This window comes from Purpureocillium lilacinum, assembly GCF_023168085.1.
Source record: "Purpureocillium lilacinum CBS 284.36 DNA, scaffold_3, whole genome shotgun sequence".
Taxonomy (NCBI): Eukaryota; Fungi; Ascomycota; class Sordariomycetes; order Hypocreales; family Ophiocordycipitaceae; genus Purpureocillium; species Purpureocillium lilacinum.
The window spans coordinates 4,183,792-4,200,279 of record NW_027072113.1 but is presented as its reverse complement, the minus strand read 5'-3'; the positions used below and the strand labels follow the sequence as shown (position 1 = coordinate 4,200,279).

At 59.6% G+C, this 16,488-nt stretch overlaps 7 protein-coding genes across 7 annotated transcripts; 3 read left to right on the top strand and 4 right to left on the bottom strand.

Annotated features, from left to right (window-relative positions):
• Window positions 1–1,009: 1,009 nt before the first annotated feature.
• Window positions 1,010–4,219, bottom strand: PLICBS_004844 (uncharacterized protein; the record flags this gene model as incomplete). The annotated part of the gene is made up of 1 exon (XM_018325774.2): window positions 1,010–4,219. One exon carries the CDS (start codon window positions 4,217–4,219, stop codon window positions 1,010–1,012), a length of 3,210 nt encoding a protein of 1,069 aa, XP_018175526.1.
• Window positions 4,220–4,796: 577 nt separating this feature from the next.
• Window positions 4,797–5,186, bottom strand: PLICBS_004843 (uncharacterized protein; the record flags this gene model as incomplete). The annotated part of the gene is made up of 1 exon (XM_018325775.1): window positions 4,797–5,186. The coding sequence occupies one exon, from the start codon at window positions 5,184–5,186 to the stop codon at window positions 4,797–4,799; it is 390 nt and encodes a 129-aa protein (XP_018175527.1).
• An 869-nt stretch (window positions 5,187–6,055) lies between these two features.
• Window positions 6,056–6,631, top strand: PLICBS_004842 (uncharacterized protein; the record flags this gene model as incomplete). Its single annotated transcript, XM_018325776.2, has 3 exons — window positions 6,056–6,205; window positions 6,268–6,372; window positions 6,434–6,631. The coding sequence occupies 3 exons, from the start codon at window positions 6,056–6,058 to the stop codon at window positions 6,629–6,631; spliced, it is 453 nt and encodes a 150-aa protein (XP_018175528.2).
• A 1,425-nt stretch (window positions 6,632–8,056) lies between these two features.
• On the top strand, window positions 8,057–9,992 carry PLICBS_004841 (uncharacterized protein; the record flags this gene model as incomplete). Its single annotated transcript, XM_018325777.2, has 4 exons — window positions 8,057–8,339; window positions 8,412–8,511; window positions 8,570–8,582; window positions 8,634–9,992. 4 exons carry the CDS (start codon window positions 8,057–8,059, stop codon window positions 9,990–9,992), a joined length of 1,755 nt encoding a protein of 584 aa, XP_018175529.2.
• A 257-nt stretch (window positions 9,993–10,249) lies between these two features.
• On the bottom strand, window positions 10,250–11,499 carry PLICBS_004840 (uncharacterized protein; the record flags this gene model as incomplete). The annotated part of the gene is made up of 2 exons (XM_018325778.2): window positions 10,250–11,296; window positions 11,455–11,499. The coding sequence occupies 2 exons, from the start codon at window positions 11,497–11,499 to the stop codon at window positions 10,250–10,252; spliced, it is 1,092 nt and encodes a 363-aa protein (XP_018175530.2).
• Window positions 11,500–12,571: 1,072 nt separating this feature from the next.
• PLICBS_004839 (adenylosuccinate synthetase) lies at window positions 12,572–14,722 on the bottom strand (the record flags this gene model as incomplete). The annotated part of the gene is made up of 15 exons (XM_018325779.2): window positions 12,572–12,825; window positions 12,884–12,916; window positions 12,967–13,299; window positions 13,375–13,461; window positions 13,514–13,596; window positions 13,645–13,697; window positions 13,755–13,794; window positions 13,834–13,853; window positions 13,908–14,016; window positions 14,141–14,162; window positions 14,234–14,372; window positions 14,431–14,445; window positions 14,509–14,549; window positions 14,627–14,640; window positions 14,697–14,722. 15 exons carry the CDS (start codon window positions 14,720–14,722, stop codon window positions 12,572–12,574), a joined length of 1,269 nt encoding a protein of 422 aa, XP_018175531.1.
• Window positions 14,723–15,506: 784 nt separating this feature from the next.
• PLICBS_004838 (uncharacterized protein) lies at window positions 15,507–16,454 on the top strand (the record flags this gene model as incomplete). Its single annotated transcript, XM_018325780.2, has 1 exon — window positions 15,507–16,454. The coding sequence occupies one exon, from the start codon at window positions 15,507–15,509 to the stop codon at window positions 16,452–16,454; it is 948 nt and encodes a 315-aa protein (XP_018175532.2).
• Window positions 16,455–16,488: the final 34 nt, after the last annotated feature.

Here is a 16,488-nt window from a genome sequence, read left to right as displayed (position 1 = left end):
TACTAAACCAAGAGGCTGTAGCTAGCTAGCTAGCAAACTTGGCGCTGCTCTGCTTCCATCCTTCCATCGATCGGGCTTCCGTCTGTCCACCAAGATGCGCCTCCTCCGCCCTCTCTCTCACACACACACATCGTAGCCGCAAACCACCAACATCAGACGAACAAGTGTCGACGCCATGCATCCCATCTGCCCGCTATTCCTGCTTCTAAGCAGTGCGGTTCCTCCCCCCCAGACGCCGCGTGACATGTGCCATGTGGCTCGCCCCGAGATTTCGCGTGCCTGCCTTGGCCCTGCATGCATGCATGCATGCTAGGTACGGACGTTCTCCGATCCCCCCTCCCCTTCCCCGTCTCTTCTACCTTTTCATGGTGTTAGTGTTGATCGTGGTATTCCTCCTCCTCCTCCTCTTTCCGGGGTACCGCATGCCCGCCTCCCCTTTCCCCGCAGCATGCAGCCCCCTCGGTGAACACATCCCCCGTGGCAGGAACAGCAGAGCAGAGCGCAGCACAGCAACATCAGGCCACTGTCGTCTCACACACCCCTGGAGAGCTACCTTGCGTGGGTAGGGGGATGCTCCCCTCCTCCTCCCCTGGACCGTCACCTCAAGTTACTACAGGCACAGCTATAGCAAAGCCCCACGGCGTTCAACGAGCAACCAGCGCCCTGCCTGCTTATATTACAATAGCTAACGGTATATGTGTGTAAGTTCGTGATGCTTTGCCCATGTCCCCATCCAGTGCGTATGCGCGCCCGTCGGAAAACAGGCCCGCTCGGGAGCTCTGTCTCCCGGTCGCGGCGAGACGCTTCGTGATACCGTCATGAACCCCCCTCCCCTTTTTGCCCTTACTCCAGCTCCCTGGCGGTAGTCATACACTCGACGGACTCGCCTGCAGCCCCTTGGGGGCCCGCCGCAATCTTTTTCAAGCGCACGCGTACACCTTGTTCGAATCGACACGCCACGCCCGGCCCCATCTTCCAAAACGGCTCGTGTCTGTACGTGCGTACCGCATCAATGCGTCACAATCCGCGCCGCCTGGAGCATTAGTCCAAAGATCAGGCCCCTCGCCACCTCCTCGATCTGCAGGCAGTCAAACACCCTGCCCAGGGCCTCGCCCGTCGCCGCCTGGCCCATCACCCCCATTAGCGCAGCCGGCACCCCGCTCTGGATGAGCAGCTTGCGCGCCTTGACCGCCAGCTTCTCCTTTTCATCGGCCGTCAGCTCGGCCGGCCATCCAGCCCGCTCCTGGTCCGTGGGCATCGTGTTCTCCCGCAGCTTGCGCAGCGACGCCGCGATGCCCGCGTCCGACGTGTTGGCGTCCAACACCGACGTCTGGATCAGCGACTGCACCGTCAGCAGGGAGGGGTTGCCCGGCCGCAGCAGGAACGACTTGGCCGCCGTCAGCAGCGTCCGCCGGATGTTCCACGCCGACGAGAGGGTGTACATCTCGTTGATGACGGCGAAGAGCAGCTCCACCGCCACTCGCGTCTCGCCCTCGGACATTTGCGAGTACTGCCGCGTCGCCTTGGCTGCGATGCTCTTCTTGGGCCCGACCGCCGGTGGTGTTGACGCCGCCGGGGCTGCCATTCCTGCGCTTTGCGTGCTGTGGCGACGCGTGTGCTGCATCGTCACCGCTCCATCGCCTGCCTTACCCGGTGACTCCTCGCCATTCACAGACGCCTCGTAATCGGACGTCATCTCGTCCGGTGGCGGCGGCAGCTTGGTAAAGTCAAGGCTGACGGTCGAGGGAGAGCGAAGCGCCGCCAGACTCGATGCCCTGCTGTGCTCTCTGCTAGGTCGAGCACTGGCTGAGGCCGACCCCGGCTCCATCCGCTCTGGACGCCCGACCCTCTCTCCGTCGGCGTCGTGCAGGGACTGGAAGCTGAGGTGCCTCTCCATGGGCGGCACCTTGCCGGGCTGCGTCGAGATGACCGACGACCGTTGGCTGTCCAAGCTGCCACGCTCTGACCGCGCTGGCGATCTTCCGCTGGCGACTGGTGACGGGCCCGAGATGGAGAGGCGGCTGGAGCTTGGTGTCAGGCCCAAGTCCACTGACTGGTTTGTCGACCTCCTGTTCAGTCCCGGCAGGTTGCCGAACACGCCGCTCACATTGCCCACGAATGACTTGCCGCCCTCCACGGCCCCCTTAGGCGCTGTGGTGAGCACGTCGAGCATGTTCTTGCCTACAGTTTCCCAAGCAAACGACTTGGAGTTGCCGTGTGTGTGTCCTTGGGACTTTTCCAAGAATCGCTTCATGCCCTCGCTCTCCGCGAGCGACGCGTACCAACATGCGTCTCGCAAGTACCTCTCCAGCTCTCCGCGAAGAGATTCCCGCGTGTGGATCTTCCAGCTCGGCAGCTCCTTATGCAGCTCCGTGAATGCAGTGGCACCAGAGATCTGAGCGATCCGCCGCAGGATCTCGTGCAGCGTCTCAAAGTCAGAGTATCTCCGTACAATCATCCACCCAGGGTACGCCGTAGATGACGGTTCTACCTGGATGAGGTAGTCCCAGTTCGGTTTGCTCCGGATCTTGCTCGCGTCTCCAGTCGCATCGTCATGGAGGGTAAACGCGGCGTTGTGAAGCGTCAACGGCGCCTTCTTCGGGGGGTCCTCCTCAGAGTTGTCGCCTTGTGCCTGAGGGACGATCTGGTCGAAGCTCGTAAACTGCTGGCCACTCGAGCGCTGAGGGGACGAGTTTTGGCTCGAAGAGCCCATCGTCGACCGAGGCGTGACGGGCGTGTTTTCCACCTCGCCTTTGGACGATGACCCATCTGACGATGTGCCTTGCGGAGTGGCCTTGCTAAATTGGCCAGAGGTCGGAGACACTTCCACCGCAGCCGCCTCCTTCTTGGGGGAATCCGGCACGCCAGCGGCGGACTCCTTGCTGCGATGGTGTCGTATTGGCGAGTCCTGAGAGACCGAACCTTTTCTCGACGAATTGTCGTTTGCAATCATGCTATTCATTCGTTTCATTTCATCCATTGCCTCCTCCAGCTTCTCGTCGGCCTTGCTGAGCTTCTTCCTGTGGCCGAGGGATTCTTTTCGGCGATTGCGATCTGATTCAGCGCTCGGGCGCCCCGGCTTCGCAATCCCAACATTGCCGACGTTGCCGTCCATGTCCACGAATACGTTGTTGACAGCATCGCGGCCTGTCTGCATGCCGACATCAATGGCTTGATTCAGGTCCGGCTCCCCGGCCTCGAGCAGATATACGATCCACCCGTTGATCCACTCGGCTTTGCTGCACGTTTGTAGGGTGGTCTCCAGCACCGAGTTGGCCATGATCTCGCGGAGGAAGACGCGAGCAGGATCACACTTTTGCGACCCTTCATCCAGGAACCCAAGCAGGTCTTCCGCGACCATCTTGAACTTGGCAGCCTGCTGCCGCTGGTTCAGCAAGTTGGCCAGCCGAGAATCAGGATTGGACGCCAGATAGTTGTACACGGCATCAGCCGCCGTCATGTTGGTCTCGGGCGGCAAGTCGGCGAAGGCTGCCGCGAGCTCGGACATGAGAACGATGATGATGGATGAGCAGTTGGTGAGGAGGTCCAGGAAGGAGTCGGCGGGTCGCTTCCTCGACATTCGGTTCGAAATAGCCAGGAGATATGAGTTGAGGGTCTTTCGACATGCCAAGGGAAAGGCATGGTCTGCCGGGATGATGGGGCTATACCACCACTTGACGTAGTCCCGAATCACGGCATCGACCAGCCCGCCCAGGGCCTCCCGCGTCTCAGGTCGGAAGTCGTCGAACGCCTTGAACGCATTGTCCTCGTCGCCCTCGCCATCGATGTCCTTGTCGTGTTGAGGCTTGGCTCGTTGGAGGTCGAGCCAGACTCTGTCCAGTATCTCGGGGCCCTTCTCGCCGCGGACCGCGCGCGCAATATCTGGGTTCCTAGCCTCGAGAGACACGAATGCGACGACTCCCCCGACAGCCCCAATGATCAGGAGGCCGACTCGACCGAGGATGGCGTAGGTGATGCCCGAGAAGGCGACGGCGATGCCGGTGAGCGTCGATGGTGTCGCGGTCGAGACGAAGCGAAGGGCCTTGGTGGCCAGGTCGCGTGCCTGGGTCTGGCGCGACTCATCCGCGGGCGGAACGCCTGGCCCATCGTCGCGAGGCTGAGTCGCCGGGGTGCTCTGTGTCGTCGTTCGAGGCGAGGTTGGCGACTGGGGCTGGCTGCCCGGGGATTGCGCGTCATGACCTGGGTTGGTAGACGCCATTTGGCAACGGTCGTCCGACGACGCCTCGATGGCAGGTTCCTCAAGGCGAGCGCGTCGGTGCTGCGTGGAGAACGAACGGCATGTCCAGCTGCAGCCGAGACGCTGGGCGGTGGCAACGTGTCGTATCGGATGAGCCTGCGACGAGGGAGGCGGCAATGCTTGGAGTTTGCAGGAGCGCAGTTGGTGAAGCTCCCCGCCCCCCGTCAAACGGCAAATTCCAAAGCACCCGACCAACAGCACCTCAGCGCCGGCCCATCCGTCAGGGGGGACGGATCACTAATTTTGGAGCGGCACCGCCCTGTCAACCCGCCCCCGGTCGGCGCCACCGCCCCACGGGCGGCCGTCCATGGGTCCGCATCTCACCGCGCAACACGAGATTCACGTACGTTGAAGTCTTGCAACACGATGGCGTATTAAATTCTAGGTAAATGACAGTTCGGACTCGAGAACGCAATGCAATCAATACTATCAGCCACTCTCCCCATTGGCCGGCTTCTGCATCCACGGACTCCCCTCTCCCCCTGCCAGCTCTCTCCACATCAACAGCAATGAGGGACGAGAAACCAGGTCGGCTTCTCTAGCACTTGAAGAACCAAGTGACCTTCTGCCATTTGGTCATGTTCTTCCTCAGAACCTTGCTGTGGCAAAACTTGTTCTGCAGGCAGTTCTCAAAGCGCACCACCTCCTTGCCGGACTGATACTTTCGCGGCAGCGGCCCGCCGAATTTTCTGCACGAGTCGTAAATGTGGTTGCACTCTGTCAAAACGGTCTTGCGCTCGTAGCAAAGGTCCGGCAAAAACTCCTTTTGGCTGATCTGGCGCTCCTTCTTCCAGGTCCAAGCTCGTGGCTCCAGGCCGTTGGCCTCGGCAGACAGCTCCGGCGTGTTTGCTGTCCCAACGTCGGCCGTGGGCTGCGCGACAACGGCCAGCGCAGAAATGAGGGTAAGAGTAGCGAATGTAGCCTTCATGGTTGCTGTTGTTTGGTGGTGGTTGCTTGAATTGCAGATGAATGAAATTGTGCGGATTGCTGTGTAGACTGTGTAGACTGCTGTGTAGAGCGTGTAGACTGTTGTGATGGCTTCCAAAGGGCGGCTTCGACTGCCCATTATATAGCCATACTGTTACGGCACAGCTGTAGAATGCCCGGGGCTTCTGAACCGGGCCGTCTGACAGAAAAATGATGCTCATTCATGCTGGCTGCATGTGACCTGATCCGTCTGGAAGAAGGATGTCTCTCGACCACGCCGTCACCGCCGTCCGACGGGACGATGATTTCCTTTCATGCTCTCTGAACTGACCCGACTGACAGAAAGATGATGCTTCTTTATGCCAGCTAAGTTCTCCTCGCAATACGAACTGGCATAAAGCCTGAGAAGATTGGCAGTTTTCTGACTGACTCGTCGGCGGCTCTGTCGATACGTACGTCTTACATCGTACTGCTGTAGAGGTTGGCCGAGGGCAAGGAATGCGCAAAGAAGATGCTGATCGAGCAGTCTCTTGGCCACTGCTCACGGGCGATCCAATACATACGTGTGTAGGAACGAAAGCCGAATTCGCGAGTCTCTACGTTTAGCGTGGCCGTCGACACAAGCGTGGTGTTGTAAACGATGGCCGAGTCATTCACTTCCATACTTGTGCATCCCTGCGATTACAGGCCCCGTCACGTGGGTTGGCGTCGCAGCTGGCCGCCTGGGCCGCCACGCTCCACCCACCTGGAATCCAGCGACGCGTCTCCAGTCACCGCGGCAATCTACATCGACTCCACCCAGCTGCGTCACAGCTTCTCGCAGCACACGACGTCGTCGCCCGCGCAGCCATTTGACCGAGCATCATCAAGATGTCGTCCAAGAAGCGCAGCGCGAGTTTCGTCGCCGACTCGGACGAGAGCGACACCGCCGTCGTGCCCAAGGCCAGCAAGAAGAACAAGAATGCCGTGTCGGCCAACGCGCCCGACGGCCGGGACGACGAAGGAAACCCCTTCTGGGAGGTTTGTTCTTTCCGCTGGACATGCCGCTGCGATTTCTGCTCACGCTGACGGACGCTTTGTAGCTCTCGAGCAAGCGCCGCGTCGGCATCTCCCAGTTCAAGAACATGTGCCTGGTTAATATCCGCGAATACTACGAGAAAGACAGCAAGATGCTGCCTGGAAAGAAGGTGCGCGTTGCATGAGGTCCGAGGACATGACTCGAGAGACGGCGGCTAACTGTTGTGGTAGGGGATCTCCCTCTCGATCGAACAGTACACGGCACTGCTCAAGGCAGCTCCCGCTATCAACGAGGCCTTGCGAGCAATGGGCCAAGACGTCGCCGGTTTCGATGGCGCAGGCGTCGCGGACACCGTGAAGCCGAAGAAGGAAAAACCGAAGCCATCCAAGGCCAACATCGACGCAACGAGCGATGAGGAGGAGGACTAGAAGTCTCTCCCGCGTCCCAAGAAGGCGGCGAAGCGCGCCCGCAAAGTCAAGGCTAAGAAGGGCCATTGACGATTCCGCGGATGACTGCATTTGATGGAGTTTCGGCGTTCGAGGGGCTTGCTCTATTGCTCTTGTGTGGCACTCTTGATGACGGGTGCACAAGGTCCGAAGCTTGTTCGGTGGGGATAATGGGCATTGGACGCGACGTCTATTGACTCGGGGAAAAGTCACACCAGACAAATGGGACGGAACACGGTGGCATCTTTGGCCAGATTGCAATTGAAACAATTCCTGCCTCGGTTCAGGCCTTGGCCAAAAAGTATCCCGACGGTCAACGTAAAAGGGTCAGACTCTTGGCATGGCACGAGACCAAGCGCCCAGGTCGCCCTGCAGTGCACCTCATTACGTACGCACCCAGCTGTGGCGACTGTTTGAGAACGCCAGCATGGAGACGGGGCTGGCCATTGGCACGGATGAAGCTTGGCGGCTAGGATCAGGAAGCCAGTCTCTGGTCTAGAGCTGCAGCTTGCCTTGATAAAGTAGCGGCCGGAAGTAGATGTAGCTCGAAGAGTTGGGTGTTGTTCGTATTGCGACGTCAGATGGGCAGCATGAGTGGATGGCCGTTTTCGGCACCGGGAAGCACCCAGCGTTAGCCGTTGAAGAGCAGACGCCCGACCCGACGGCAGCACTGGCAGGCACGCGTGGCAGGTGTGGGTGGGTGGGGACCCGGCACGGTAATAATACCTTCTGGAGTTTTGGCCAACTCCTGAACCGGCAGCACTGTGTGGACTGGAAGGCCGCGGCGACTCGCGCCCCCTATCAGCAGCCTGGAGGCCCCCGGGCCCTTACCTATTCTTCTCCCAGTGGGCGAGGCACCTGCGTAGGTCCACTGTCGGGTCCTTCTCCAGCGAGGCGCACCGCCAAGACCCCGCTGGCCCACTGACGTCGTCGCAGACACGGCCGGACTTTCGGGTCGCTGGGCTGGAAGCGCACCGTCAAGTCAATGGGAATTGCATGCAGGTCTTGGCCGTCGTTCTTCCATCCTTCAGCCGCCAGACACGTCGATCGGCGACTTGTCCTTCCTGCTTCTCCTGCTTCTCTTCCTCACACTCGTTTAACCGCCCTCCGGTAGCTTGTATAGTTCCAGTTTTTCGCGCGGCATCGGCTCTAACACGCTGTTCCTTCATCTGGACATAGCCATCATCCTCGTCTTGCACATAACTACTACATTGGCTTGCGCCAGGCTCGCTGGGTCCGCTTTCACGACTTCATCCACCCTCGTCTCGCATTCCCCCGCCAGGATACATTGATCAGTACACTTCTTTTGTCTATATTCCCTCTCGTATTGGCGCGCACCGGCATATTAATGCATCGTCGCAACGGCATCATCTTGGGTACCTCCGCAGGTCTTTCGGAACCGACATCATGAGGCTCTCGTGGCGCCTGGGCCTGGGTCGAAGGGAGACGGTCCACGACTACGTCGGCGTCCTGATCCCGCTCGAGGAAGCGCACCACCACAGCCACTCCGCCCGGACAGGACGCACAGAGTTTGAGTCGCGCCATGATGCCACCGACGATGTGGGCCACGGTAAAGACGAGGACAACGAGGCACATGGCATGCTCGAGATGGACGCTGCCGAGTACACCATCGAGGGGCTACGCCAGGAAACACGCCAGGGTCGCCAAGGACAGTGGACCGAATATGAGAGTGAGTTCTGGCTGCCTGAGCTTCGCGGCTAGGTCGAGTTCGGTCGGGTTGGGCTGGGCTGACATGCAGCAGTCAAGTCGAAGCTCATCAACAAGGCCATACAGGATATAGGAATGGGAAGTTACAACTGGCAGCTGTTTGTTCTCTGCGGCTTTGGCTGGTTCGCAGATAAGTAAGTCCTGCCACTTTGGCCGCGCGCTCTTAAGGCCCTTTGCTGACCGGCCATCTAGTCTATGGCTACAGGTATGCACCGTCTGTGGCACAGCCCGGACTTTTACTGACTGATATGAATAGGGCGTATCTCTCTGTCTTCCATCTTTGTCCGCCGAGTTTGGCATTTCTGAAAAGGCTGTCCGGTACACCACAAGTGCCCTCTTCGTCGGACTCTCGGCTGGGAGCTTCATTTGGGGCATCGGATCCGACTTTATGGGCCGTCGCATCGCCTTCAATTCCACACTCCTCATCACAAGCGTCTTTGGAATCGCGGCTGCCTACGCGCAGAGTTGGGGCTGGGTCTGCTTCTACTTCGCGGCGCTGGGGTTCGGCGTCGGCGGAAGCCTGCCCGTCGACGGCGCCCTCTTCCTCGAGTTCCTCCCGGATGCTTCGAGCGCCCTGCTCACGCTTCTGTCCGTGTGGTGGCCCGTGGGACAACTTGCTTCGTCGCTGGTGGCGTGGTTCTTTATCGCCAACATGCCCGTCGAGCAGGGCTGGCGGTACTTTATCGTCACCATCGGGATCGTCACCTTCGCCATGTTTGTGGTGCGCTTCTTCATCTTCCACCTCTTCGAATCGCCCAAGTTTCTCCTAAACAAGGGACGACAGGCGGAGGCAGTTGCGGTCGTGCATGGCATCGCGTACCGGAATGGCAAGAAGACGTGGCTCACTTGCGACATCCTCGACCAAGTTGCTGGCGACGACAGTGTCGAGGGGACACACGTCACGCAGCAGTTTCAGACTGTCTCGACGGCGAGCGCACTCAAAGAGAAGATTAAGGGAATCTCTGGCGATCGCCTCAAGCCGCTATTCAAGACGAAAAAGCTTGCCGTCGCCACCACTCTCATCTGGTTCTGTTGGGCCAGTATCGGCATGGGCTACCCGCTCTTCAACGCCTTCCTACCACAATACTTTGCTCGCGCCCACGGCGACGCACAGGGAGACCAGCTGCAGTCCGAGACGGCGCCCATCACGGCCGAGACGTACCGCAGCTATGCCATTGCCTCGGTCATGGGCGTCCCCGGCAGTCTGCTCGCTGCGTATCTCGTCGACCACCCTTCTCCCTGGCTCGGCCGCCGAGGGACACTCGCCTCGTCAACCCTCGTCTCCGCCATATTCCTCTTCGTTTTCGTCCTCTTGGGCACCACACCTTCCAGGCAACTCGCCTTTTCCTGCGTCGAGGCCTTTGCCCAAAACATCATGTATGGCGTCCTATACGCCTTCACGCCTGAGATATTCCCCGCCCCGGTCCGGGGAGCCGGCACCGGCGTGGCCAGCTTCCTGAACCGCGTGACGGGCTTGCTGGCACCCGTGCTGGCAGCGACGGTACCGGGCGACGGAGCGACGACGCCCATTTACATATCGGCAGTGCTGATTTTGTCGGCGTTTGTGGCCATGTGTCTAATTCCGATTGAGACGCGGGGCGCACAGAGGCTATGATGACGGCCGCGAATGGTATGATGCAAAGAACGTCGGTTAGAGCCTTCACGGTCATGTACAATAGGCGGCTTTTCTTAGCCGCACCACGGAGTATATTACACGCGAGCGAAGCGGGCGTGCCGTTGCACCTCACCCGGGCTTCACAGAGCATATTTCTGGACATAGCCAGTTCTTTTGAATAGATCTTAATAAGCGCTTTGTTCTATCCTGCTATTTGCATTTCTTTGTGGGGTTTCTTTGTCCACTTGCCCGCACGTCTATCGGTTCCCTCGGGCGCCACTGGGTGCGTCGATGCGCCTCTTGCGGAACGAAGTGCCCAGTGCGTCTCTCACCATTGGGTCGGCACGGATGGTGTTTTGAACCAGCCACTCGCGCATCTTGCCCTGCAGATTGCCCACCGCTTCGGAGTCGCCCTTGAAAGGCGCAATCTCCATGTCCATCAGTCTCTCTGTATCGGCGTTCAGCTGGTTGGTCACTACCTCGAGCCGCTGCAGGGCCTGCTGCAACGCGCGTTCGTCGTCCTGGGCAGCGCGCTGCCTCTGCTGCGTGTGCTCGACGAGGAGGGGGCCAATCTGCGAGAGGGCAATGTACGTCGTGATGGTGAGCTTGCGGGCGAGCTGGATGAACTGGAAGGGGAGGTAGGGCGGCCGGACGCTGAGGCGTGTGACGAGGGCGTTGATGACGGTGAGGAAGCGCGGGAAGGAGGGCCGCGTGACGGCGTGGACCTCGAAGACGCAGAGGGAGATGAGGATGAGCCAGCGGTAGAACTTGCCAAAGTCCATGTAGCCCAGCAGGCCGAGAACGTAGATGGTGGCCGCGGCGACGGCATAGTGCGGCAGCACGCCGGAGAGGACGCCGCGGGAGACGAAGTCGCGGACGGTGACGCACTTTTGCCAGGCGACGACGTCCGGGCCGAAGCGCTCGTATGCGAATCGGCGCGCGGCGTGGAGGAGGGTATCGCTCGCGAGCTTGAGGTGGATGAAGCGTGCCGTGGAGCTGGTGCCGTCGTCGCCGCCGGTGCTGCCCGCCTTGTCCGGGTGGTGCAGAGCGGCGAGGCGGCGGAAGCGCGTCTTGACGTCGCGGTCGGGCGCGCCGGGAGCGAGCCCCAAGTCGGCGTAGAAGTCGGAGGCGAGGCGCAGCTCGTAGTCGGCCTCGTAGATGGTGTAGGCGAGGTATGCGGCGACGACGAGGATGTGGATGACGCGCCGGTGGGAGGCGTGGCGGGGGGAGCCGGGCGCGGGCTTGGGGTCGCCGGCGCGGATGGTGAGGCCGTAGTAGATGGTCTGGATCCACGACGTGGCGAGCTGTGTGCCGCCTTCTGGTTAGATGCATACATGTCTCTCTCTTGTGTGCTCGAGGTGGGAGGAGGAGCTGATGCGATGCGAGTGCGCGGGCGGGAGGAGCCCAGACGCACGTGTGCGACACACGACGAGGACCAAAGTGGGAGGGAAGAGAGACTCACGCCTGGGAGAAAGGACCAGCCCACTATGGACAGGAACTGCGACATCGTGGCCGGGGGCGCGTCGGCGGCATCTGACGACGGAGGAAAGGGGAGGTGGGAAGCGGGAGGGTTGATGGAGGTTTTGGCCAGCGGTGGTGGTTGTTTGCTTGGACGGGGCCAGAGGACAAGCTGTCGCAGTGCGATAAGATACGGCTAGGCGCTGCAGGCTGCAGCCCTGGAGGTGCTGCTGTCAGGGTGTCATTGAGAGTGGGCAGCGGTGCCTGAATCCAGGCCCCGGCGGCAGGCGGGTGCGGCAGTGGCGGGGCCGGGTGTGGGGTCCGGGCACTCGCCTCAGCGGGCTCCGCAGTCAAAGCTAGAATTGGAAGCTCCAGGACAGCTTCCATGTTTCGCCCCCCCGGGGGGGGGGGGGGGGGGGGGGGGGGGGTAGCAACGCGAATCTGGGGAATCGTTGTCCATACGACAGCATTGCCATAAAGAAATATCGAGCCGTAGCTCGCCATCCAGGAATTCATAATTCCCCGGCCGGCGCGCGGTCGGGCCGCAGCGTCAATTCGTCTCCCAAAAATCGTGGTTTACAACGCTGAAGATGACTTACTCCTGGGACAGCGGGGCCTTCAACAAGCCGACATCGGCGCTGTGACTACTGCGCTCACTGCAAAATTTCGGCACACGGTCAAACAAGACCAGTCTTCGCACCAGGATTGCAAGCTCACACCGTGCCGATATGGGAGGCTCTGGTTAAAAGCTGAGCATGACCTTCTCGCAGCGTTGCTCAGAGGACGTTAATTTTGAAAAGTAAGAGCGCATCAAAAAAAAAAAAAAAAAAAAAAAAAAAAAAAAGGCACGCTGGCGAGCGCCACGCTGAGCGGTGAGCCTGGCGACGCTGCCTGTGAGGCGATGAATGTGGACAGAGACTCTGTGGTTCTGAAACCTGGTTGAGCGTCTGCATTTCATCGCGGCATGTCGGAGATATAATGGAGTGAAGTTTCCCTTCTACGCGGTGGAGTGTAGCAGACAATCTTATATGTACAATTACTGATGTATTTGGACCTCTGACAAGCTAGATAAGAGGAGGTAGCAGCCCTGCATTCAGGCCTCACTTGTCATGCACCAGACCTTATGCGCTTCGGGTCAAAGGCTCGCCCTGCTGGATCTTGGCAGCACCATACTTCTCCAATCGGATAGCCTGGATGGCAATGAATCCGGTGGTGTCCTCGGGGCTGAAGCCTTCAAGGGTGTCCATACTGGCCTGTTCCTCGCTGTACAGGTTGCTTTCAGGCGCAGACCTGGAGAGGACGTGGGCTGCTCCCTTGTAGACCATCATGTCCACTGTACCGTGAACGTGCTTCTGGCTGAAGAGGATGGAGTTTTCTGGTGAATCGTGATTAGCGAGAGCCTTGCTCATGGTAAAACTAGATGACAAACTTACCCAGCAGTTCACGCTCAGGGGAGAAGTACATGCCTAGCCATGTCAGTCTTCAGTTTCACAAAGCAGGACAGGGGAGATAATACCATTGTAGAGGCACTGCGACCACTGGTTCCCAACCCAGGCCATGATTTGCTTGACCTTCGAGTCGACCGTCATACCCTCAATGTCGATGTGTGCAAGCCTGAGCACAGTCAATGCAGGGGAGTCGTACGCTCCACGGCTCTTGAGGCCAATAAAGCGCGACTCGACAATGTCTATCCGTCCAACGCCGTTGCGGCCAGCGATATCGTTCAGGGCTTTGAAGAGCTCAAGAGAGCCCGTCACGGTCTCACCGCCTTCAACCTGGAGTTTGACAGGCACTCCCGCTCGGAAGGTAACGGAGAACTTGGTGGGAACATCGGGGGCGTCGAGCGGGTCTAGATTCCGTGCTGATTAGCCGACACTGCAGCGGAAATGGTAGGGACTTGAAAAACAGCTCTAAAGGAACATACCAACAGTCCTAGTCCAGACACTCTTGGGTGCAGGCACGTCCGGCTTCTCAAGGATACCACTTTCGTAGCTGCAGTGAGCCAGGTTATCTAATGGATTGTTAGAGGCTGCCTTGGTACGGGTGCACATTTGTATACGCACCGTCCTGGGACCACGGTGCCTTGGGGGTGGATGAGACAGGGATGCCATTCTCCGCGGCAAACTTGAGGAGATCTTGTCGGCCCCTAGCGTCATGTTAAAGCTCATTCTTGTAGCGCGCGAAAGAAGCTTACTGGAAACGGTTGAAGAATGCGGGGATCCTCCACGGTGCGATAATGGAGAGGCTCTTCGGCTAGGTTAGCTTTGTTGCTGCGGATGATTGAGCTGCGCAACAGGTACTTACAGGGTCGCATGCCTTCCAGGCAAGTTCGAACCTCACTTGGCTGCGATTTGTCAGTTCTGTGGCAGTCGCCTAACAGCACGCCGAGAAGACGTACTCATTCTACCTGGTGTTAGCGAGGACTGGCAAATAAGAAAATGTGCAAGATTTACGTACGCCCTTGCCAGTGCAGCCGTGGCTGAGAAGCTTGCAGTTGTACTTGTGGGCAGTCCGAACTTGAGCGCGAGCAATGACGGGACGAGCCAGACTCGTTCCAAGGAGGTACCTGACACGATTATCAGCTCGGAAGTCGGAGGAAAGGTATCGCAAACGGCACGAGGTCGTGGCGTTCTCGATTGCTCGCAACCGACGACGTCGGGAGCCTGTCGAGTAGGTATGGTCTGACTCACCGGTCCTCGTAAATAGCATTGCCTGTATGTATGTCAGTATTTCCTCCAATACCGCCCATGCACAAGCATGTGCTAGGAACCGCCCAGACGTACATTGGATGGCCGGGAAGATGAGCTCATCGACGAACTCCTGCTGCAAGTTTTCGATGATCATGCGCTCGGCGCCGAGAGCCAGAGCCTTCTTCTCCACCTCGGCGAAGTCCTCCTGCTGCCCGACGTCGGCGAGGAATGCCTGAAAGCACCTGGGTCAGAGTCGGACCTGACTCGAGCTAGACGACGCAAGGACTCACGACGACGGTGTAACCCTGTGGGAGAGATTCCATTAGCATGTCAATTGGCGCCGTGCAAGGACTTTGATAGCTTCCTACCTCAAGGATAAGCCATTTGAGGATCGTAGAGGTGTCAAGACCTGTGTGAGTCCTTAGCAATCAGGGTTGCCATAGGCGGCCCGACATGTTCGGTCAGGCCATCAGAAGGTAAGCGTACCGCCAGAATAGGCGCTGTGCAGAGGTCCTGTTAGCTCAGTTTGACCTCAATGGTTCTTGAATCATCTTACAGGCAGACTCGTTTGTCGGCAGACATTGTCGATATCGTTGCGTATCGTTGGTTGTTCGTTTGTATGTTGAGAAGAGCAAGCGAAATCGGGCGGTCGGGAATGTTTCCTCGGTTTTGGGGAATGCGCACACAGGTGGGTGACTCACCAACCACCGTTGTGCCTTATTTGCACTGTGAGGGGTTGCGAAACCCTCTCTTGGAGCCACTTCAGAAAATACCCCACCAAGATAACAATAGCTGTATCTGGCGGAGCACGGGGCAAGAATAGTTGTGTACAATACTTCCATGAGCAGGTTCAGTTGTCTCAATGCATATTTTACAGTTGAGTAGCAACCCGAAATTCTTTGGCTATCAATCCGTGGTTCGTCGTGCCATGTATGAATGCCCAGCTAGTGACAGGACCCCAAAACGCTACCAAATTCCCCCACCCCCGGGACAGCCCACCGTAAGGCGGGGGTGGTGCCGTCGCTGCCCGCGCGGTGACCCGGCAGTTTGGGGGAAAGGGGTGCCGCGTTCGGGCAGCATCCGGACCCTCGTCCTCACTCCTTCCACCCACTCGCATATCCATCGGCCGAGACCACACCAAAACGGCCGAGACGAGACAACCCAACGCACGCGCGGGCGCGTGGGCGATGAGAATCTAGGGGACGAAGCGCAGCGCAGCCGGACCGGACGACTTGCCCGCCCGCCTGGACCTAGGCCCGCTGCCGCAGCCGCAGCAGCGGCACCAGTAGAGATAGCGCGCGGCCGCGCCAGTTGGAATGCGTGGTGAGTGCCCGGAGCACGCACGCACGCGAGCAGACAAGAGGACATGCTGCTGCCGCTCCACCATGTCCTCGCAGCGTCGTCCCTCGTCGCCTACACGTGCCTGCGGGTGACGCTCGCCGGCTTCAAGATGCAGCTCTCACGCCTCCTCGGGCTCGAGGCGGCCATGGCCTCCGCCGCCTCTTTCTCAGGGTCCGCTGCCGCCGCCACCTGCAACGGACACGACGAGCTCTGCGGGCGGCGCTACTCGGACGTGACGCTCATCGGCTCCCACAACAGTGCCTTTGTCGGCGACTCGCCCGCCCACAACCAGTACGTGTCGGTGACGCGGCAGCTCGACCTCGGGGTGCGCTTCCTGCAGGCGCAGACGCAGAACAAGGGCGGCGTCATCGAGCTGTGCCACACGTACTGCTGGGAGCTGGACGCGGGGCCCCTGACGGCGTACCTGCGCGAGGTGGCCGCCTGGCTCGCCGCCCACCCGGCCGAGGTCCTGACGCTGCTCCTGACCAACATCGACGCCATCCCCGTGTCCAAGTTCGACGCCGCATTCGACGGCGCGGGCCTGAAGCAGTACGTCTTCCGGCCGCCGCAGGGAGGACGAGGAGGGCGCCTGGCCAAGGACCAGTGGCCGACGCTGGCGGAGCTCATCGGTGCGGGCACCCGCCTCGTCGTCTTCATGGACTACCACACGGACCAGTCCAAGGTGGACTACATCATCAGCGAGTTCGACTACTTCTGGGAGACGCCCTACGGCATCACGGACAAGGCGTTTCCGACGTGCGCCGTCGACCGGCCCGCCGGGGGCGACCCCCAGAAGCTCATGGGCATCATGAACCACATGCTCAACTTTAAGGTCGGCGACATTGTGTTCCCCGACCAGCTCGACGCGCCGCGCACCAACTCGCTCGACTCGATACGGAAACAGGTCGACCTGTGCAAGAGCCAGGGCAGGCCGCAGCCCAATGTGATTCTGGTGAGTTTGGCCTCTATCTGATGCGTTGCTGTACTAGTTGTTCGCGGACTCGGGG